General features: G+C 38.8%; 1 protein-coding gene across 1 annotated transcript in view; it reads left to right on the top strand.

Moving 5' to 3' along the window:
- PIK3CB (phosphatidylinositol-4,5-bisphosphate 3-kinase catalytic subunit beta) overlaps positions 1 to 23,556 on the top strand; it is a 67,948-nt gene that overhangs the window by 15,118 nt on the left and 29,274 nt on the right. The window contains exons 2-6 of the mRNA XM_082288016.1: positions 4,413 to 4,528; positions 16,267 to 16,452; positions 17,493 to 17,718; positions 20,364 to 20,587; positions 23,281 to 23,463. Coding sequence (XP_082144142.1) covers positions 16,300 to 16,452; positions 17,493 to 17,718; positions 20,364 to 20,587; positions 23,281 to 23,463 — 786 coding nt within the window. The 5' untranslated portion in view covers positions 4,413 to 4,528; positions 16,267 to 16,299. The remainder of the gene's footprint in view (positions 1 to 4,412; positions 4,529 to 16,266; positions 16,453 to 17,492; positions 17,719 to 20,363; positions 20,588 to 23,280; positions 23,464 to 23,556) is intronic.

The following is a 23,556-nucleotide window of genomic DNA, read 5'->3' as shown; positions in this document are numbered from 1 at the left end:
TAATTATGGTATCAAGTTCTTCTTGATGAAGACATAACTGAATTTAGCTTTAAATAATGTTTTTAACTGCTATCTGTTTAACTTAAAGAATAATATTGACCTATATTTTTAGTTATGCAAGAAAATGCTAAATGGTCTTTCTTTCGCCCATCTTCAGGAATAAGAAAGGCTGTAAACTGACTTACAGTTCTGACATAGATGTGTGTTTTGAACTCATTTGGTGTTCTGCAATTTCTGTCTCTGCCTTTTTTTTTCTTTTTCTGTGGCTGTTCTTGTGCAATGGGAACTTTTAGCTCTTTGCCTGTTCAGTTTTGGTTAAAAGATTTTGTGCAAGATAGGTGGGTTTCACATTTCAGAGAAGTCTGAGGCTTTTTAAAGGATATTATTGGTTTCTGACCAAGCACCAACACCTGGGAAAGTAGAACACAAAGAAGAATGCTGTCCTGTGTGTAACAGTGTGCTGTCCATTGTCAGTAAGTATTTTGTCTTTTGATATTACTGCAGAAATAAGTGCCACCTTTAAAAGGTTGAAACTGGTTTGTGCTGTTGAAGAGACTCTGGGCACTGCACTGTCAGGACAGTGCTTATGTAGAGCTCTGCCATCTGGATCATCTTCCACACAACTCTAGGTAATATGTAAGAAATACTTTTTTCAGATCTAGGCTTTAACCTGCTTTTTTAGTCTGTGCACTCAAGTATGCAGCGTGTAGAAGCTGGAAGTTGCTGTCGTTTAGGCAGGTGTACCCTGCTGCGAGTTTCTATTTTGCTCACTGTTTAAGCTCCTGGATTTGAGTTGTAATGGCTTAATTACTGACAGTGAATGTTCTTGAAGAATTTTATGTCTATTATTGTTGGAACTTAAGACTGAGGAAGACTGAGTTGCTTTATATGTTTCAATATTTTTTTAAGTTGAAGATATTTAGTGTATTTACTGATGTTTCTTTAGAGTTTTTTTTTTCCTCCGACTCCAAAATGGTGAGTTTCTTCATTGCTACAGCAGCTAATTTAGTGTGATATTTACTTGTCCAGTCTTCAGGACTATTTGAGAGCATGAAATGCTCAAGGCAGCTTTGAGGTGACCAAAGCTGTGAACCAAAACATTAATACCCCAGCTGTGTGCTTCTGTGTGTATTGCTGTCCTAAACATCTGCTAGTGCTCTCCTGGTGTCTTTTGCAGTGCTTTCTTCCAGAGTAAGAGGTTTAATTACAGAGAAGATACCCAAGAAACGGCTATATGATGTGTTCAACCCACTCCGAGTTCCTTGTCCTGAAGTAAACCTGGAGCATCCTCTCCAACAAATGGATTTTTTGTGTACTCTGGAAGAATTGACAGAGCAGCCTGTCTGGTGGGCCTAGAAATTGTTATAGAGTAGAAGACAATTGGGCCACAATTAGCCCAGTAATTTCTATATAGCATCTTACATTGCTTATGAATGATTTTTTTTTTTCTTCTAGTTTTCCTTTTCTCTTTGTGAGTGGCCTGTTTCCTTGGCTTGTAATTGTTTTTCTCGAACATTAGATGCCACACAAGAGTTCTTGGCAAAAGTTTCTTGTAGCTCTTCCCTCTTTCTTTCCTTGTGATGTAATTTTTTTTGGTCGTATGTTCATAAGTGTTTCTGTGGACATAGGGAAGTATAGAGTGTAGGTGGAGAACTGTAAAAAGTTTTACTGTATTGTCACAGGCATTTTGGTTGCCACCACACAATTTTATGATTGCTGAATTGCCTCATAAGATTGTTAATATTTTAGGAAAAACAAGTTACAATTTACATCAAATCAGTATCTATGTAATGAGGATGTAATTAAAGGATTCATGAAAATAATTATTTCGCCAAATGCAGTTTCTCATGCAGAAGTTACAAGCTAGAGTGGAAAAGGATTTCTGTTGGGTCCTTGGTGGGTACTGTCAGAAGAAGTCATATGGGTGTGGGCCCAAGGTGGTTTGGTGGTGTGTTTTTGGCTGAGCTCACACCCAACGACCCAGAAAGGGGTGGCTTGTAATGTCCAACTGCCAGTTCTCTTTTCCCATGTTCGCCAGAGAGGTGCAGTGGGGACAAAGATGTCATCATTAGAGAGTCCAGTTTGTGAGGCAGTTCCTTTAAGTCTTTCTGATCTTTATGCAGTTCCCAAAGATGATGCTGGCATGTTTCTTACATAGTTGGAGTCCTCAGTGGCTGTTCATGGTCCATAAAAGGCCAGCAGAGTTTGTACTCTGTCTGTTGGGTGATACAGTCACCAGCCTTTGGAAAATTCTCCACTTGTTTGAAGGTGGAAGGTGTCCTGGCTGCCCATGTTGTGATCGGCAGTCCAGTGATACCACCTCTCTTAACCCCTGCTCTGCTGCTCTGAAAAACGGGAAAGGTTGGTTGGTGAGAAAAATAAGGCTGCACACCCTCATCCTCTAATGAAGGGTTTGTTTCTCATGCTTGAATATAGTAGTGGGGGGTTTGCCTGTGTGCTTTAGAAGTGGTTTAAGATCTCGAGGACTGGCTGATCCCCCACAGTTGGTTGTAGAGGACCAGCAGGAGGCCTGTTGTCAATGTCGTGTCTGAGCTGCAGAGATACAAAGTGCTGTGGGAAAAGAGGGGAAACAGGACATGGAGCTGTAGGGAAGTGAGAGACTGGGGTGAACACAGGAACTGTAACAGGAGCTATTCACAGTGCACTGGTTTATTTAAGCTGTACAGTTTATAGACCCTGGATAGTTTCTGGGCTCCCACCATCTGATTTTTTATCATGTGTCTAGTTAGCCATTGACCTCTAGAAGTTTGGGATATCCAGCTTTCAGTCAAATAGTATCCTGCTCCTGCCACGGGGTATGGTACTTCAGTCACACACTGTGCCCCTTGTTTGAGGGGCCACAGGTCATGCAAGATTTCTTCCTTGGGTAGAAGTTCTGTTGTCATGCCTGTTAGCTAGAGTAGGATGCATTTCACACCCCCTCCTAAGATCCTGCCTGCTGGCTGGTAGCTTTTGATTCAGATTTTTCTGATTCCACAAGCACAAATATTGACGTGGCTGTAAAACATGAATTCCAGGCTGGTAGTTCAGCCTTCATTCTGTGAGATTCACACAATTGCTTTGTCCTTGCAATTTCTAAATCATATAACGCTGTCTTCATTTTTCTCTAGTCTTTTTTGTGTGTGTGTTCCCTGCTGTAGGCTCCTAGACATTAATTATGAGAAGTTTCTGGACTAGCTCATGCCTCTAAATAAATCAAATAACTCAATGTGTGTGAATTGGCTTATTGCATACCAGGTGAAAACCCTTTTTGGGACAAAGATGTCCTTTATGACACCTTTCTGCACCATAAGGTTGTTTTCAAAAAGTTGTGCATGGAGCAGTAATTTAACTTTTTTCCAGGCTTAAGCAGGTGGAACAGTAAGAATTTATCCCTCAAAGCCACTGAAGAATCCAAGTTGCTTCAAAGGGCTCTACATGCCAATTCCCAGAGAAATCCTGCTCTGTGTGGGACAGGGGCAATGACAGCCCACCTTCCCTCCTGGTCACTGTACTGTTTTGAGTTCTTACAAGCACAGTGGGACTTACTTGGTGTGGTTTAGAAAAATAATTGTTTATGGGAAGTGCAGTGTAGTTACATGTCTTGTGCTTTGTGGCTTGGCCTACAAACCTGTAGATAACATCAGAGCAAACTGATAGCACTGCTTTGGCTCAAGGGGGATTTAAGTACTTTTTGTTTATTGAGAGCTTGATTTGCAAGGTAGAGCTAGTGAGGATGATTTCTTGGCTCTGTGGAGATGTTTGGCCCTGTACATCAGCAGGGTGTTTGTTGGTCAGAGACCTACTGAACCTTTCACATGTTGAACTCTATGACTAGGGAGACGGGATCACTTGTGTCATCAACTCAAATTCTCCATAGTAGAACAACAGATAATATTACACTCTTAAAAAAATGTCACCAACCTCCCTCCCGCTCCCCCCTGCCCAAACAAACAAAAAACCTTCACCAAAATCAGCTTACAGCCCGGAGGAAAAAAAGAAAATGTGCTTAAGATAATGAAGGCAACTCTGTCTCCATTTTTTTTTGTCTTTAACTGCAATGGACATCTGCTGGTCTGATTCAAACTGAGTGCACAAAAATTTGAAAATATTTGCAGTTAAAAAGGTTTTTGACTAATTCACTATCATACTACTTATTAGAATAAATGGCATATTCTAATTATTCCTTCCTTTTTTCCCTTTCTGGTAGCAGGGCGTTTGTGGATTTGACATTCTTTTAACTCTTAGATTGTGTAATCTGAATGTGGTGCTGTAGTATTTGAAGACAATAAAAAACAGTGTGAGTAATTAGGTATTTCTGCACAAAAAGTTGTTGCAGCTTTTAAACCAAATAAAAATTACTGATTTTCTCATTTGGTCAGTTACATCGTGTTGTGTTTTGCTTTTTTTAGATCACATTGAGGTCATCTTGTGGAATGTTCTGAAAAAACAAGAGTAATAGGAAGAAAATGTTTAATAAAAGTATCTTCACTACACAGTCAGACTGAAACAGGAAAAGTTCATTGGAGTAAGTATTACAGGACTGGGGTTTTTTTGGCTTGTTTTCTATTATCTTTTGCTTGTAAAGTCAGCATGGCTATTAGGCTTTTATTGTATTTAACTTTGTTGTAGTTACATTAAGAAAATAAATGGGTGGGTCCGTGCTCATTTCAGTTGATCGGCTGCTGATGGACTCATAGGTTCCCACTGAACCATCTTCCATGTTGGAAGTAGTTGTATCTTGGGAAATTTTAATGGGGTTCAGATTTTTCTCTTGGCTGCTGTGTATGCTGGCCATGGTTTTGACCAGGGAGTTGTGTGGTATAGATGTGATTGCATATAAGCCCCTATTTGCTGGCAAAAATTAAAGCACTGCTTGTATTTTCCAGGGAATTTGAAAATACACTTCTTTTTTGTCTGTTGCTCTCCAGTCATGGCTCTTCTGAGTGACTTTAATATTTTTGTTGTCGCTATTATTTATCCTGTATTGTAGCTCCATCATTCATCAAACTTGCTCAGGTTTTCAATTTATGAATCTCGGATACATCTTTTCTTCACTGTTTGTAGTTCACTTCCAGCTTTTGTGAATTCTGGGCTGACACATGTCATTTATGATAAAAGAAGCCTCTCTACCTAATGCAGGGACTTGCACCTTGCACAAAAGGATTGCACCTTTTGCTACCAGATAAATAAACGTTTACATACTGATACAGTGTAATGCTTAATTTCTGTCTACTTCATGTGCTTGAGATGAGAAGTGTAATTATTTTTCTATCACTTTGTATTGGATTGTCAGATTCTAAAACATATTCTCCTTAGAAACTGGGAAAAAACTGCCTATGTCTGATGCATTTTGTTCTTGCTGTGGGATTATGTGAATGTAATTCTGCAGGAGTCACTGGAAATACTCTTGAATGCCTGGTTGGGAATGAAGAATATCTGGCCATTAGAACTGAAGGGGGTGAGAAGTCTTTTTAATTTACAAGAAGTATATTTTGGCATATTGCTTTATTACCAAGAGGAAATGACTCCTCTTAGCTTCTTCTTTAAACACGGATGTGTATAGGGTGTCATAATTTGGTAGAAAAACGTCTGTGGAACCTAATCAGACAAGAAAAGCTTTTCATACTTGGTGTTTTTAGCAAAGTGTTTTTAACTGGAAGAATAACATGTTTGGATTGATTGATTTCCTCTCTTAAAAAAAAACCACCATAAAATTTTCAATTAAATGTGGATTTAAAGAAGTTGATGTGTGTTAGTTCCCTTTCTCTAAGTACTTAAAAGAAATGCTACAGTTTTTAGTCAGCATATTTAAATTTGCATCAGTTTCTGATCTAGGCCATATGTCAAGTGACTGATAAATACTCATGTGCAACATTCTTGTAGCACCTGATTCTGAATTATGACCCCTGAAGTTCTCAGGAGCTGTATTATGTGGAGTTATTTGTCTTTTACTGCCTTACTAGACTACACAGTAGAAATACAGGCACCTGTTCACAATGTCCCAATACAAACAAACAAACCAACCTATTTGCTGCCTGCACACTTAGTTTGACAAGTTAATTCTTGAGTCTAGTAATCAAGTTACCAAAACAGATAGACAATAAAGTTGAAACTGAGCTCTCCAAACAAATAAAATGAAGACTGTCCACTGGAGACAGCTTTAGTAATTTTAAATCATTGTATTTAGGCTTATACCAGACACAAAACTTGCTCAGGTGTTCAGTAGTCAGTAAACTTGTGCTTCTTCCTTCCCCCCTCTTTTTTTTAAGAGACTCAGAGAATTCCATTGTTACAACTTAAAATTGATTCTGATTTTTCCTTTTTGGGGAAATGTTTCAGAACCTTTTTTTTTTGTTGTTGTTTTTAGTTGGACATTTGTGTGTATTTGTATGCATTTCAATCATCACAAGGTATTTTGCAATTGGAATTTTTTAAGTACTAAGAGCATTAAAATAAAGTTTGAGTAGCAAATTTTGTGAATCACTGTAGCAAACTGTGAATCTCTATTCACAGTTAAGAAGCCAGGTGGAGTTTTCATGAAGTCTTAGAAGCAGATGCTGAATCTCACAGCTGGAGAAAAGTAACCCCAGGAGCAGTCAGTCCTTGGCTCCTTGGTGAAGGCTCCAAGGGTAGCTGCATTTCTGGGATACTGTGGAGCCTCCATCCATGGAGTCTTGCAAAATTATGTGTGCACACTCTTAAGAAACATGCTTTAACGTCAATGTTGGACCTAATCTTGGGACCATCTGACTCCCAGAGGTCCTTTTCGGGCTAAATAGTCTGTAATTCCTACATAATCTTGAATATTTTTGATCCTTATGATGAATGGCCAGGGCTACTTTTGTCTTTGTTACCTTTAACTTCATGACAACAGTGTCAATTGTGTGGGATTTTAGGATTGTGTTTTTCTACCAAATGGCATTGTATTTCAGCTTGTCTTCATAAATGAGTGTCATGAAAAAGGTACATAAAATACATCTAAATATTTGCATTAGAGTTGAATTGTTTGATTTCCTTCAGTGCTTGGTCAGCATTGAACAGTCCTGTCCATGTAACAAATGGCTGTGAACAGCCACCTCTGAATCTGTGTGATAGGGGTGTTGAAGCTGGTGTTGGAAGAAAAATAACTGCAAAAATCCAGACTAGATTTTGTAAGAAACAGACCCAATCAGGAAGAATGTCTGGCCTGATGAAGCATGTAAAATTTATATTTTTTTCCATTAAAGGGCATCTTTCTACCTTGTAGGATCCATGGCATCTCTGTATGAGACTTAAGCACAGTCTGCTGGTGTGATAGCTCTGTGTTTTGGTCTGTGTGGCCTCCTTGTAGGTGAAAATTTCACTCCTCATTAATATTCAACTGGTTTTAATTGTTTCACTGGTTCACCTCTCTCTGTAGATGCATGCAATCTGTCTGCTGGAGAACAACCCTCTTTCTTAGAGGTTTTGATCAAAATACGAGAAATAATTAAAAGGTGAATCTTTTAGTCCCTGTGTGAAGAGGTATCTACTTATAGGAAAACCTTAGTTTCTGTTTTAACTTTTTTTCCTTATAGTAGCATGTCATCTAGATGTAACATCTTAATAGCTGAAGGAAACAGTTGGCTGCTGGTGAGATTTGATGTTGTAGGTCCATTTGTACAATTCCAAAAGAGAGGAATTTACATTTATTTATTTATATAGTAACTATATAAAATTATATAGTTATTAAATTAAAATTATATATAATATATATAGTAAAATTTATAACATTTACATAGTAACTATTTATATATTTAAATATCTTATAAGTGGAATGTTTCCTTTGTGTTTACAATGGAATAAAAATTTTTTTTTTGAGTGGTAGAACAGGCAAGGAAATACCAGAGAGCAGAACTAATACTGGTTTATTATTTCCTAGTTTTGTTGTCAGACAAAGAAGTCTGGTACAATTCTCGTTTAACAATGAGGGGACAGGGCACCTACAGTTTACTTAGTACAATAAATCAATAAAAGCACAGATTATTAATGCATCTTTTCAGATTCATGACAGAGACATTGCATGATAGTTCTAATAATAGCTTGGACTGTCAGAAAGCCAGGCCTTTAGGCTGTAGTTTTGCCTACATTTTTTGAAATGATGTTAAGAGCTGTCAAGTGGCCAGCCAGCCCTGAGGCTGCGAGAAACTGCCACTCTACCACTGCTCTTGCTTCTCTCTGCACCCTCACCGTGCTGGCACAAGCACTGGTGCAGCTTTATGGAAGCAGCCTGACTTGCCTGTGTTAAACTGACATCTTTGTTCTGGGCTATGGGTCACCTCTTCTCCTTTCCCATTCAGTCTGACCGTCCAGTCCTCCTTCTTCCCTTGTGCCCCCTCCATTCACCTTTTTTGTTAAGCTTGGTTTTGTTTGTTTGTTTAAAATATCCGTGTGAGCATGCCATCATTTAAATGTTTAGTCTATTCTTGGAACTCAACATACCCTAACATTTCATGCTAGCCTCCCTCTAGTCCATAAAGTATCTACAGTGCTCTGCAGTGCCAAAGGGAGTTATCCAGGTTGTGAGCTCACCAGCTCTTATCTTTGCCCAAATCTTTAGTCTCACCTTTCTGTCCTGGAGTGTGCTATACTGAATGCATTGCCCCTCGTGTCAGGGCCCACTCTGCCTGCTGCTATTGAAAATTTTCCAAAATATCTGAGAGAGCTGTTTAGAAATGCTTATAAAGGTGACTCTACCAGATGTTTTCTCACAGCCCAGTTGACATAGAATACTGAATAATTGGCCTGGGCTTTTTTTCCTTTGAGCTTTTTTACTTCTTGTCCCCCTGACTCTGTTGGTCAAGGTGTCAAATGAACTGTTACTCATATGACAGTGCTTTTCTAATCTGCTGTTTTCTTCCATTCCTTTATATTCCCTCCCTTCTCAATCATGCAGAACTGCATTCCAGTGAGCTGAAAGGGAATGTTTTCTCAGTGTCCCCAGCTTCAATGTGATTGAGTGACTGGATGCTTCTTAAGACAATTTCACACAGTAATATCGAAATGTGAAAGGAGTTTTTCTTCTCCCTACAACTCACTTGCACAATTCAAAAGGATGGCCCGAAACTCTTTATTTATATTTAATGTATCTATGCAATAATTTCAAGGTAGCGTGGAGGTTGGCTGTGAATTATCTGTGAGAAGCTGATATGTTACTGTTTTGTGTTCATTATGAATTATGTGCTGCCTGTGAATTGTCAAAGTCTATCAGAAGCCTGGGACTTAAGTTTTATTCACTTATTCAGTTCATCATGAATATTCTTTGAAGGGAACAGCAAATGTGTGTATTTGCCTGCATATAAAGTAACAGGAAGTAAGATTTTCCTTCTATCCTCATTGTTCAAGCCAAATCTGTAAGTCTTCTGAGTCTGGAATACCATTTTAGTAGTGTCGTTCTCTACATGTAGACTTGTTTTCCAGGAAAAGAAAAAAATCTGAAGACAATCTCATTCACAGCTAGTTTTAAAACTACGCTTTCATTGAATTGTAGAATAATTTTCGTAAAAAAGGAAAACTAGAGTTAATCTAACCTAACCATCTGTTCAAATGAAGTTACTTAAATTAAATTTTAATTTGAAACCAGCTAACATGTCTGCATTTTTTTCATATTTCTAAGTCCTGTGTAAGTCAATTACAAATTCAGGTGCTCAGCATTTCTTGAAAACTGGGCCACTTTTATTTAGATGCATTAGTATCAGAGCAGAACCTGCATTCATTGTGGGTTTGAAATCCTGACTTCAGTTTTAAAAACTTGGTGCATAATGGTATGGGTTCACCAGAGGAATAAAGCTACAGGAGATGAACAGGCAAGATAATCAGGGATCTAAGATAAAAAACCCTAATGAAATTATCTTTCTTTGTGGAAAATTAGCTGTATTTCATGAGGAGAATGAGAGACTCTGGACTTGATGGCTGAGAGACCACTCTTGGTACCAGTGTGAGCACTGTGAGGGAATGTGGCCTTTGAAAAAGGCCTTTTATGTTTTCTATACATAGATATTTTTAGAAAACTAAATGGTGATATTTTTGTTCTGATTTCTGGAGGAACCCTGACTAAACGGACATTTAATTTTCCATTCCATAGGGCCAGCTCATGTGGCAGTTGAACTAAACTGCTGGGAAATATTTATAGTACCACATGATCTTTAAAAATAACTTTCCAGGCTACTTTGTAGATGTCTTGAATTCTTAAAATCTTTGCTATTGTAGATAGATACCCATGACATTCGTGGAGTGGAAAGAGCTGATTTAGGCATTTGTATTTATCATCAAGTTGATTGTATTTTATTTTTAGATTTGGAAGCAGTTTGGATGGAAATTCACCTATGCAACTGTAGAAGGCTGGAACCTTAAGTGGGTTCACTCTTTAGGGCTAAATAAGAATTCCCATGGCACGGTCTGCAGTGGTTTCCATGGTCAGCAGTGGCACGCATTTGAGTTGTCAGTGCATTGGGTGCTGGTTTTAAGAGGGTCACTATTGGTCCTGCGTGACCTCGGAGGGCTGAATAGAAAATGCAGTTCTTAGTAGCACATGCACTGCTTGGCATAGGTGGTGCTTGCTCTTGTCACGTTAAACCTTTAAACCAAATGTCGGCTGTAATTCCTCATTAACCCTGATGTCACCCAGTGAGGAGATGGAACAGGACTGATGAGGGGATGGAACAGGAGCAATGAGGAGGTGGAACAGGACTGATGAGGGGAGAGGGCTGAGCTGGTACCCGAAGTGCCCCTGTCGCAGCCTGTGGCAGTCCCGGGCAGCTCTTGGACACTGCCCTGGGCTGTGGAACAGCTCCCGGGAATCTGGTACAGACTGAGGAGCAGAAGAGGATGTAGTTCTACAGAGCCATGAACTGGCACTGATCTAACGCATATATTTGGCTTAAATGTCTTCAGAAGAAATGTTTTCAATGTTTTTTTAAAAACTTTTTTCTAAAGGCCTTGTAAGTTTCAAAGGACATAAGTCTTGCATGTTCAGACTCCTTTTCCATCTTTCTATGAGGCTTTTTTCCCTTGTTTGTTCTCAAATATTTCATTTATAGCTTGCTCATTTTTTTATAGTACTATATGTTTACGTAGCTAGAAAAACGATTACAATGATTGTGTTGTGCAAGTGCTTAGTGTTTCTCCTACTTAGTCTACGTGATATGCTGCTGCTGTTTCCTAGAAAATGACTGTGGTCAGATTGTCATCTCGTCTGTTCTGGACAGTAAGATACTGTTTAAACAGTGTTCTTGTGTGTCTGAATGGGGTGGCCCTTTTCACTACTGCAAGACTCTTTTTTTTTTTAGCCCCTTGACTGCCACATGACAGAGCAAGCAGTAGATAAAGAGCTGTATTGATCACAGTGGTGGTTGTCTTGGATGTGGTGCTCAACAGTTGTAACAACTTATTACATAAAGCAAAAATCTGGATAAGCGCAGTGCCTTTAGTTTTTGCATATCCAAAACAAGTTAGCTTCTGATATGTCCTTTATGTAAATATTCATGGATTTAGTGAAAAAAAAGTAAATCCAGCTTTATATTTAACTTGACAAGCTGTAGATATTTATGTGCCCTTAAAATGCACCAGTGTTTAGAAGAGGTGGTATAAAAAAAACTTATTTATTAAGGAAAATTACTTTTTAATAGATAAATAACCCTCCCCTCCAGATTTTTGCCATCTGTTTGGGATGACAGCATACTGATTTCATCCTGAGAGAACTCTGACCACATTTCAGGGGTGGGTGACATCATTTCAGATGTAAGATAGCTCTTCTCAAGACTTTTCCAAAAACGAGATTTTCTTTGTGCTCAAGAGAGTAAATGCTATGAGAGATAACAGGACATCAAAATTTTCCTCTAACACTGCATTATATGTGTGTTTAGTATTATCACCTTCTTTGCAGCTACTTTTACTTGTGTTTTATTAGTATTCTTCTGGATTATAGTTCAAGATAAACCACTGAATGTTGCATTGGATTTTATGTAGATGTTCTTTTAACAACAGAAACAGACCTCAAAGGATGAGTGATAGGGGATTTGTGGTGAGTTCACAAGTAAAGGATTTAATGACAGCATGAGTTTTCATAATTGCTACATTCTTCAAAAAGTTGTTTTTACAAGAACTTATCTGACACAGATAAATGCTTAGTGTTGATGACAATTCAAGTGGATTTGGTATTTTTTTAATGTCTAAGTCTTTTGCTGATATCAATTATTTTCAAAGGAGAATTCATTGCATTGTTATTCCATGTCTCATTTTTTGCAGTGCTCCAGACAGGCTCTCTCTGAGCATGTTCTTGGGCAGCTCTTCATTTCAGGATAACCTTACAAACTCTCTCTCATGCTTACCCTTTGTATCTTCTTGGTCGGTACTGTTTTACGTCAGATCTTTGCACCTCCTGGATTTAATTCCTGTACATATGCCAGTTAACTACCCAACAGGGGTAAAACTGATTTCACCAGCTCTTTCCACAGTGGTGTGAAGCCTTTGCAGCTGGGTGGTCCTGGGCTCACAGTGACGTCCTGAAGTAGTCACGATGGATTTGAGCTTGGCACAAGATAGTCTTGCCTGCCCTCAGGAAAATGGGTGGGTGGTTTGGTAAGAGAACACAGCTCCAATTTGTAACCACAGCTTCTGAAATCCTACTGATCCTTTAGTCTAAAGAATAAGCCTGGGAATGTTCTGAATGGCTGGGTTTTGTTAGCTGTTCCAGTGGTTCTGCTGGTGGCCAACACTTGCTGTGGAAGTGTTGCCTACATTTTTTTTTCCAAGCTAGTTTTATACCTACTCTGTATAGCCCAAGATGTATGATTCTAGTTCTGTTTTGGTTAGGGGAAAAACATGAATGGCTGTAATTCACATAAAAATGTGTTGCTTACTTTTGACTGTCATCTGTCCTTAAACTATTTTAGAAATCAAGGAAGAAGCAGCCTGCTTCTGGTAGCCCTTTTTTGTCTTTGTTTTTTCCTTTTTTCCTTTCCCAGTGGTCTTGTTGGTTAAATGATGAGATGTACTTTTGTTGGGAAGTGAGGAGAAATCTGTAAGGTCTTTTGGCTTCAGGAATAAGGCTATTAGCACCAGAGCAAATTCTTTTGTCTGCCTAGGGATGGCAAGTCCTTTAAAAACCAAAACAGCAGCACCCAATTGAGAAATCTTGTTCTAGGGCTTCTTCTTTGTGTACGTTATATAAATAAATACCAAGATGAGTGTTAAAATTTCTTGTTATGCAGATGTTTTGCTCATCTGTGTTCGACTTCTTTCCATTAGTATAAGCAGCTCTGGCAGACCTGCTGGTATATTAAAATACAAATTGATTAAGAGAGTGAGTGTGTGGGCACACACATATATATGAATCTGAAATTTGCAGGTTAAAGCTTAGAGAAAATTTACACTTTACATGGGAAGGTTTGAATACTGTCTGTCAGTACTACCTGTAACTTAGAAAAGCATTTTGTACTGGGCTTTGCTCCTGTGAAATTCAAAGTCATTGATTAGACATTTGAGTAGCCAAGGTTAAGTGCTGGTTTAATTACTTCCTTCTTTTGTATGTGAAGTTGCTGTTGCTGTGACAGTGGGCAGGAATAGCTATGAGGTTAACAGCCTGAAATAGCTCTTTATTATTTTAATTGTTGGTTTTTTTCCTTTAGCTGGAAGTTGTTTAAAATGTCTCTGGTGTTGTTGCTCCCAATCCAGATGGCTTTTTGCCTTTGTTTCAGTTCCTAGATGTGATATTGTTAGTTAGTCACCAGTGCCACCACACATGTCACAGTTTGGGGCCGTGACTCATCTCCAGAGCTGCTGTGGGTTGGCCATCTTGTGTTTCTCAGGATAAAAACTGGTTCTGTCTTGGCCCCTGTGATGTCAGCTCTTGGGGCAGAAACAGGGTGCTGGCTGCAAAACACACTGACCTGCTTCCTTGAGGAAGGAAATATTAAGTAAGTGCCTGAAAGCAAGAATAGCTTCTCAGCATGCTCAGATTGGCGAAATGGCTTCTCTTCCCTTTAAATTGAAAATGCAAACGGAATTTTAAAAGATTCTGGTGTCTGTGTTGGAAATCTATAATTATAAACAAGTATCTTACAAGAACTTTATGACTCTCTGTGTTGTGGTGTCTGGAGCAGCATTTTTAAGTCTTGTTTCTTTGAATATTTTAAACTCTTATTGATGCACTAAAGTGGTTTCAACAACTGCAACTGTGAAAAACATCTGAAAGAGGATGAAAATAGAAAAGATATGCTGAATTAAAGCAGGAATGAGCTGTATACAAAATAACTATATAAAACAGATTTCCTTGCTGCTGTACCTGTCCAAGTAATGCTTTCTAATGGAAATACCTCTTTATTTTACCTTCATGACCACACAAAATAACTGAAAACATGTATGCATCCAAGTATGAAAAATGTATAGTATTATTATTTTTTGCTGATTACTAATTTCAGTTACAACAGAGTTGCAACCAGGATTTTATGTGTACAAGTAACTGGATGGAGGAAAATGAATAGTATCCCATTAAATTAGTAGCTCATTGAAAATATACTGATTGGTGATGAGGAATTACACATTTTGTCTAGAGTTGTTTTTTGGGTAGATGTTGTGTTATTCCAATAATGTAGTCTGTACTGGGTGTAATGATGGGGTAACATTTTATTTCTTTCCTTTAGACAGCTTAGAGCTCACACCCCATGCTAAACTTCTCACATCCAACAATGAATGGATGGATTTGTAAACTGTGGTAATTCATATGAAATACCTTCATATCTGATTTGTTACTTGTACCACACCCCCATCTCCTAGTCTTTTTGTTTTAATTCAATCTGGTCGGTGTAGCGGACTTTCTTGGAGGAAAACATGGACAGAATGGTGGTAAAACTATTATTTGGTAGTGATGATGGTAGGAGCTCCCTAATTGTTCCTTCTATTGAGGAAAAATACCTTTCCTTATGTATTTATGCTTTCTGAAATTTAGAGGTGTTTTATTTAGCATTAATGAAAACTCTGCTATATTTTTATTTAGAACAAACAAAATACGAAGTGATCCATGTATTAGTGCAGTTACAAGATGTGTTGGCAGCTTGTGCTGGTCCTCGAAGCTTTGCTAAGGCCAAATGGAAAGGTGTTGGAATGATTTGGGTCTTGTTACTCAGTGTATTTATGTGGCAGTTGGGGGTGGGACTGGAGTGTGTTGTCAAATACCTGAGGCAGCTTTGAACTGGCAAGTTGATTTGTGTGCTGCTGGCACCATCTATTATCCATTGTAGGGAAGGGAATTCCCAATTAAAATATTGGAAAGCTGTAAGTGGAGTTGCACATTCTGACATACTATTACAAATGGTGATTTCCCACACCTCATGCTGGCCAACAATAATTTGGAAGATGTAGGGGTAACTTGTCTACTAAAGTGCTTTACAATAGTGTTTTACAATGCCATCCCTTTGTCAGCTGAAGAGCATTGTCTGGATGAGGAGGAAGGTACATGATTACGTGAGCTGTGGCTGAAGGGAAAACTCAGCTTTAGAGAGTGGTAATCAAAAAAGATGACTTGGAAGGTTAGAAAAACTGGTGGTAGCATTAAGAATAAATAAAAATGTCCTGAAACACAGAGGACAAGCAGTCAGGAAGCCAGTGTAGTGAGCTGAAGGAGATCACAGACAGGGTTTCCTCCTACCCTGCAGTGGGTGGAGTTCATAGAGGATGGTCATTCTCTAAGGGTGAAAACAAATTGAGGTAAGTGTCTTTAGAGGAAAATGTCACTTTCTAGTAGAGTTGAAGAAATTTTTCCTGCTATTAATACAGACTTTCAAGTTCAATATGTCACTGGCCACATTTGTGGACAACTAACAGGAAATTTGCAAAAAATAAAATAATGAAACTGATAATGAGTTTTCATATGAAATATTGCCATGCTTCATCCAAGAAGTTTACTTTGGTTATGTTTTACACTGGAAAAGGTTTAGAGAAAACTTGAAATTAATTTCGAACTTTGTTGCAGTTAACCTCTAATTAGTTTTTTCTCTTATTACTTAGTTTTAATGATATAAACATCTCAACAATAGCCCTTTGCCAGGTAAATACTTTTATTATATTAAATGACATTCACGAGTAAGAACTATGCTTATGTGTTTGCAATACTGGCATTTGAGACCCCAGAGTTGTAAGCTGAGCTGCTCAAAGCAGGCTTATGTAAACTTTCCAAGGACTTTAAAATGTGTGTCTAATTATAGAAGGTTAAGTATACTGAATTTTAGGTTTTTTTTTTCCCCTAAGGCCATGTGGTTATGATATTATTGAGATTCCATAATGCCTCCTGCCGTGACAGACAGCCTTGACATCTGGGCAGTGGATTCACAGATTGGTGCTGATGGCTCAGTATCTGTGGACTTCCTGTTGCCCACTGGAATCTACATCAACCTGGATGTCCCTCGAGATGCCACCATATCTCAGATTAAACAGGTAATACCAAATGGGCAGTTAACTTATGTTTGGAATGAGGGCTGTTCCTGATTTTGACATGCCCTCTGGCAAATCAAGTAATGAATTTTAGCAGGCATAAAAATAAGGTACTGAAGGCACGTGCACAGCAGACTGACTGATGAAGTGTGTGTATGTGGGGGTAGCCCTGGGTTTGGGCAGATGGCAAGGTGTGGAAAGTGGCTTCTTGCTGATAGTTACAATTCAGCAGAGATTATTCTAATAGTTCTATATTAATACTGTATTGCTGCTCTAAACCTTTTTCTAACACATCAGCAATCCATTGTTTGCTGATCTAACATTTCTCTGATTAGTGTGTCTGATTAGATTTTTAGTACAAAAGTCACAGATTGGGCTCTTGCTTCTGTTGACTGACACCAAAGAGAATTGCTTTAAAAACTGTGACTGCCACTTCTTAAAGGTTTGGTACAAATTGGATCATCACTTAAAATGTGAGGGAATATCCAAATCAAAGGAAGGGGAGAACATAAGGAAGTGACCACAGACACTAAAAAACAATCTACTGACCTTTGATCAGTTAATGGCCATGTGAGGACATTTGGAAAAATTACTGAGGAGTTAAGTAGTGAATGAATTACAACACAGACTAACCTACTCCTAATATAATAAGTGATTTCAAGTGATAAAGAATTTAAAAACAAATGTGTAAATAGCAGCAGTAAGGGACTTGAACTAAGCTGTCTGGTTTTCTCAATGCTTGTGGCACATGGAAACTTAACATGCCATAAACAGGTACTATTGATATTCAGCTGTTTTCCAAAGAAAAGGAATGCTGATCCTAACTACAGAGGTCTGTCCTGGAAATCACTCAAGATAGAGACTGAAAGTGAGTCAAAGTAAACATATAATGATATATAGTGATAAAAATTCTCCAAGTTAGCAAACATGTTTCTTTTATATTTTTTGGGAACATAAATGGAAATGAATGTTACCTTCAGTGCCTTAAGATATGTCCCTGTTTTCTGGTGTTTTTTTCATTTATTTCTTTATTTTCATTGCAGCTGTTATGGAAGCAGGCACATTCCTATCCACTCTTTCATCTCCTTATGGAGATTGACTCTTACATGTTCTCATGTGTGAATCAGACTGCCGTACATGAAGAATTAGAGGATGAAACACGGAGGCTTTGTGATGTTAGACCCTTTCTCCCTGTCCTTAAACTGGTGACAAGGAACTGTGATCCAGGAGAAAAGTTGGATTCCAAAATAGGTGTCCTTATAGGCAAAGGTAATTCCATGTGATTTCTTTTAGAAATGAGGTTAAACTTTGTTGTGTATGAGGGTCTTAATTGGGCAGGTAGGAGTAGATTTTTTTTTTTAAAAAAGTATTAAAAATTCAATATTTCCCTTTGTCAAACAAATACTGATATAGTTGTAAAGAATTTAAATACTGTAGATGAAACACATGAAAGCTGTTTAAAGCTACTTTCTGTATCGCATTTCATCATTGTATTGTATTACTACATCAATCAAGAGCAAATTTTATTTTGTAGATGAGGAGAAAATATGTATTATTGTTACTACTAAGTGAAGAAAAGCATAATCCTTGAACAGTGTTACCAGAAATAACCTACCAGCAAACTGGATACTCAAAAGGAACTAGAAATTATTATGATTTTATTATACGAGGTGTCTGAGTTGATTAACAATGATTCTTGTTTTTACTCTCAGTTGTGACACTAATTTTCATCAAACAATGAAAAGCTATTTTTAAAGGTTTCACAGTAACTTATTCTTGACGTTATTTCAGAATTTTCAGCTTTTAAATCTACTCTGCTTGGTTATACAATCAAGATTGACAGGGTCATATGAGGTCATATCTCTTGTTTTAAAACAATGAGCCATTGTTAGGTCTCTTATAAAGACTGCAGGTTTTGTTTAGATTTCAGCAGTACACTGTCTGCTTATTTGTTAGAGCTGACAATGGGAACAGTTGGTCAGTTTAACCATTCAGACAGATTCTGACAGACTCAGAGAGATTCACATTCTGTGATTCAATATTTGGCTTATTAGAGCTGTGTGAGACCCTGCCTTATGCAGCCCCTGTTCTGTACCTTAGCAGGAAAAAAAAGTGTTCCTGTCTGAGCTTCTAAACTTAGTGCTTTATTCTCAAGAGGTGCTTGGTGCTTTGTGTGATTTGGACAATGTCCTTCAAAGTTCAGGAGTAAAGATAAAGACAATTGCAGGCCCTACACATCCTGAAGTACCAAAAAGTCACAGCTTTCCATTGTATCATAGAAACATGGGATGGTTTGGGTTGAAAGGGACCTTTTAAAGGTCATCTCCTTCCACCCCCCTGCCGTGGGCTGGGACATATTCAACTAGACCAGGTTGCTCAGAGCCCTGTCCAGTCTGACCTTGAACATGTCCAGGATGGGGCATCCACCACCTCTCTAGGCAACTGGTGCCAGTGCCTCACCACCCTCCTTGTAAAAAATTTCTTCCTTACATCTAATCTAAACCTATCCTCTTAATTTAAAAACTCCCTAGAGCTTGCTTTTCTTCGGGCTGAACAACCCTACCTCTCTCAGCCTGTCTCTATTGCAGAGATGCTCCAGCCCTCTGAGCCTCTCTGTGGCCTCCTCTGGGCTCTCTCCAGAAGGTCCCTGCCCCCTTTATGTTGGGGACCCCAGAGCTGGGTGCAGCACTGCAGATGGGGTCTCACCAGAGCAGAACAGAAGGACAGAATCCCCTCCCTTGCCCACCCGCCTTCACTGTTTGTGATGCAGCCCAGGACACGTTTGGCTTTCTGGGCTCTGAGTGCTCATGGCCAGGTCATGTCCAGATCATCCACCAGCCCCCCCAAATCCTTCTGGGCAGGGCTGCTGCCCATCTGCTTATCCCCCAGCCTGTGGTGATACTGGAGGTTGCCCTGACCCAGGTGCAGAACCTTGCATTTGGTCTTGTTGAACCTCAGTGGGATTCCCACGTGCCCACTTCTTGAGCTTGTCCAGGTCCCTCTGGATGGCATCCCATCCTTTGGGTGTCGTCTGCAAATCTGCTGAGGGGGCCCCCAATCCCTCTGTCTGTCATTAATGAAGCTATTAAATAATACTGGTCCCAATGCACCCTGAGGGACACTGCTTGTCACTCGTGTCCATTGGGACTCTGAGACATTGACCATGACCCTCTGGATGTGACCATCCAACCAATTTCACATCCATTGGACAGTCCACCATCAAAAACATCTCTTTCCAATTCAGGGAGAAGGACATTATAAGGCCTTACAGAAGTCCACATAGGTGACATCCACAGCCATTCCTTTGTCCACTGATGTAGCCTCTCAATCGTAGAAGGCCACCAGGTTGGTCAGGCAGGACTTGCCCTGTGTATTCTTCCATTACATGTTTTGGAAAAGTAACTTTACTGGTCTTGTATTGGTAGAAATTTCAGTCATGTCATTTTGATTTGAGTAGATGATTTTCTTTTTTGACTTTTAAATACAAAAGGGACGATGTCATCTTTCTGGGGGATTAAAAACCCCCATAGCTTGCAAGCACTTCTGCTCTGTGGTCTTTATGATGCATTTATTGTGCTTTTCTTTAATTTGCTCTTGTGAGGAGAGACTTAAAACTTTCCAAACTACCTTGAAATCAGGGTAAGGTTGGATTTTCTGCCTCTTAGTAACTAAGAGATACATTGGTTCTTAGTGTTTAAAATAAACACTCATGTCAGGTTGCATGGGAATTGTGTAAGGAACTTTGGAAGTCCACTGATGTACAGGACAATGTAGAACCCAGCTCAACTTTGAGCACCCATTTTGGATGGGATGTCTGAAGGAAACCACCTATGTCTCCTTAACTTAAAGACAGTAACGATTTGAATGGGATATGTGGGCCCCATGTATCCTTTTGCTTCCTTGAATTCTTTCAGGTCTCCATGAGTTCGATGCCTTACAAGATCCTGAAGTGAACGACTTCCGAGCTAAAATGCGGAGAATCAGTGAGGAAAAGATTCAGTCACTTGTGGGTCTCTCCTGGATGGACTGGTTGAAGCACACTTACCCACCAGAACAAGAGCCTGTAATCCCAGAGAGCTTCCAAGATAAACTCTATAGTGGAAACCTTGTAGTGGCTGTTCATTTTGATAACTGTCAGGTAGGAATGGTTGCTCCTCATGTTTCATGAGCTGTTCTTGATCCAGGTCTGAATTAACATGGGATTGCTCAGGGATATAAGTGACATAGAATACTTACATTATGGTGTTAGCTTTAAAAAGTAAAGTCTTTCACCAGGATACTTGACTCTTGAAAGAAAGTGAGGATGTGAGCCTATGGTTCAGAACGGAGCTTCTAAAGTCTAATTACAGTTCAACTTCTAAAGGCAAAATGTACAACTTGTATCTTCTATATTATTTCACGTTTGTTTAAATGTAAAACACGGTTCAAAGTTGTCAGGACTTTTTTTTGCCAACTGTTCCTGTGTTGCTTCACTTACATTCAGTTTTAAGCTCAGTTCATCAGAGATTGCTGGTAATTGGGAGGCACCATATTCAACACACTTCTCTGTAAGTGGCTCACTGAGCATCTTTGGGGTTGATCTGCTAATTAGATTGAGAAATAAATTTCTAAAAAAGGAAGAATTAGTATTCCCTTAACTAGAAATGCAAGTAGAAAACTAAAACGCTGAGAGTTAGCTTTTTGTTTAGGCTAGCAAAACCAGTTTATTTTTAAAATAAAACCCCCTTTAGTTTCTACCAGGAAAACCTGAAATATTTTAGCATGAGTTTTTATGATGTTGAAGTTGCTGTGACTCTTGCTTGAGTCCAGTATTCCCATTACCATTTTTTGCACTCTGTTCTTTTGGATAACCATGAATGATCAGCATGGGAAACCTTAAAAATCTTACAAGTGTGTAAATACATCAGGCTAGATTTGGTGTCCATTTTGACCCAGGTGCAAGATGTTGACTGTGTAATGATTCAGATTATTTTAGTTACAAAGCTGAATTATTTCTAGTACTATCCTTTTAAACTTTAAAGGTTTAAAATGGTACACACATCTGCCTCTGGAAACACTAAATGTAGAGCTGAAAGCTAAATTTGGGCACCAGTAACACCAGCTGATGTTGGATGCATAGGTGTTTTATGACAAAACTTTTTCCAGTCCTCTTCAGCTTAACGGAGAACTTGTAGTTGTTCAGGAGTGAGATTCTGTGTGTTTGTCAGCTCTTGATTAAATACTGTGTCTATATGCATATGCTGACAGTACAAAAGCAGTGCAAAAGTTCATGCTGGTGCAGAATGTATTTGCCTGCCACTGTAATACCTTAGGCTGCTGACATTTCAAATGTTTCAAATGCTTCTGCTGCCAGCTCTGACCTTCAGTGCTATTAACAGTTCAAATCTGATCTGCTTTTTAGAGCAGCAAACTCTGTTCCAGACTTTACTATTTGCACTGAGTATTGGAGTCATCCCAGGAGAATTAAATAGGAAGGTGTGGGGACTGTTCTGTCAATTCTTTCAGCTGCAAGATTGAGAGAAAGAAATATTAAAATACTTTTTGTCTAGAAGGTGTGGGTGAGCTGTAAGGGCTACATGGTTGTCTCTGGAGCAGGAGAGACTGATCCCCATCTCTGTGACATTATCTGTTAAGCTCTACATCTGGGAAACAAGGCAGCTGTCAGAGAGCACCAGCTTCCTGGGAAGAAAAAGTGTTATTCCCTGTCTACTCACTCTCAGTTATGGCAGGAGAAGAAAGCCTTCACACTGCGTCAGCTTTCTGAAAGGGGGAAGCTGTTGTGAACCAGGCAGAAACTGAGAAAATACAGAATTAATTTAGTGTCACTCTGCAGAGTTTGCTTGTTCCGTTGGGGCAGCTTGGCTTCTTACCAGTCTGTATAAATAAAGCACAAGTCAAAAGAATGTAAGCAGACAACACTTCCCATTTGTCAACTACTGGGTTTAGGATGCTCACATCTTCAGAGCTGGGTGTGTAAATAAAAAATAGTGAAACTTAAAAATAAAACAACAAAACCACAGGACCTCCTGAATCAACCTTTGCAAATAAACCTGTGCAAAGCATAATGTGGTAGATGAAGGGAGATGAAGGATTTCACAGAAGATCTTTTACTTTAGGAACTTGAAATTAATTTAAACCTTCTTTTTAATTTACAAAAGAGAGTAACTTCTTACCTTTGTCTTTTTAGAACACATTAAAATTAGAGATACTTTGGAAATAGGTTGACAGCCTCTAAGGGTTTTGATTTAAACATTTCTTTAAAAATTCAGTCTTTCCTTGTTGGGTTCAGAATGCTACAGGTGTTGGCTGCTACTCTGTTTTCTGCTCTCCTCCCAGTGTGGTGGTGGTTTTCTACATAAATCACATTCACAGCTTCTTCTACTTTCTTACTTGAAGCTTTTTCTTCTGAGTTCAGTGATACTTAGAGGATAACTTGCTAGTGGCCAGAAGGATGAAAAATTAACACATCTAGTACTGCTAAATACTTTGAAATATATCATGATTTATTGTCTCTCTCATTCAGCGTTCCAAAATACAACCTTCTAGATCAATACATTGCTCTAGAAGTCTTCAAATCACTGCTAAATCAAATAAAGACCTACATTTTTAAATGTACTTCTGATAATATAAACGTTTGGGAATTAACATCTTATAGCTTTTGGGGTGTCTATTATTTTGATTGCCCTGAAGATACAGACTTTAACTGTTAAAATAGTCTGGATTTAACAGTTATTTTTTTCTACCTGTTTTATTATGTGTGCTGCAGTTTTAGCCTTGTGTGTCTGACTATGACAAGTTTGACCTTCAATGTTCCTGTTTGTGTTTTGTTAGGATGTATTTAGTTTTCAGGTGTCTCCTAACATGAATCCCATCAAGCTGAATGAGCTGGCAATCCGAAAACGTTTGACTATCCATGGAAAAGAAGATGAGGAAGTTGATCCTGCTGACTATGTGCTGCAAGTTAGTGGAAGGCTAGAATATGTCTTTGGTGATCACCCATTAATTCAGTTCCAGGTACATGAAGTTTTTTGGAACTTGGTGTAACAATTCTCTGCTGCCTTGGCCAGAGGCGCTTCCTTGCATCCCATTACTGAACAGTAGCACCTC

Source organism: Coloeus monedula (genome assembly GCF_965178545.1).
Source record: "Coloeus monedula genome assembly, chromosome: 10".
Taxonomy (NCBI): Eukaryota; Metazoa; Chordata; class Aves; order Passeriformes; family Corvidae; genus Coloeus; species Coloeus monedula.
This window is presented reverse-complemented; position numbering and strand designations above follow the sequence as displayed.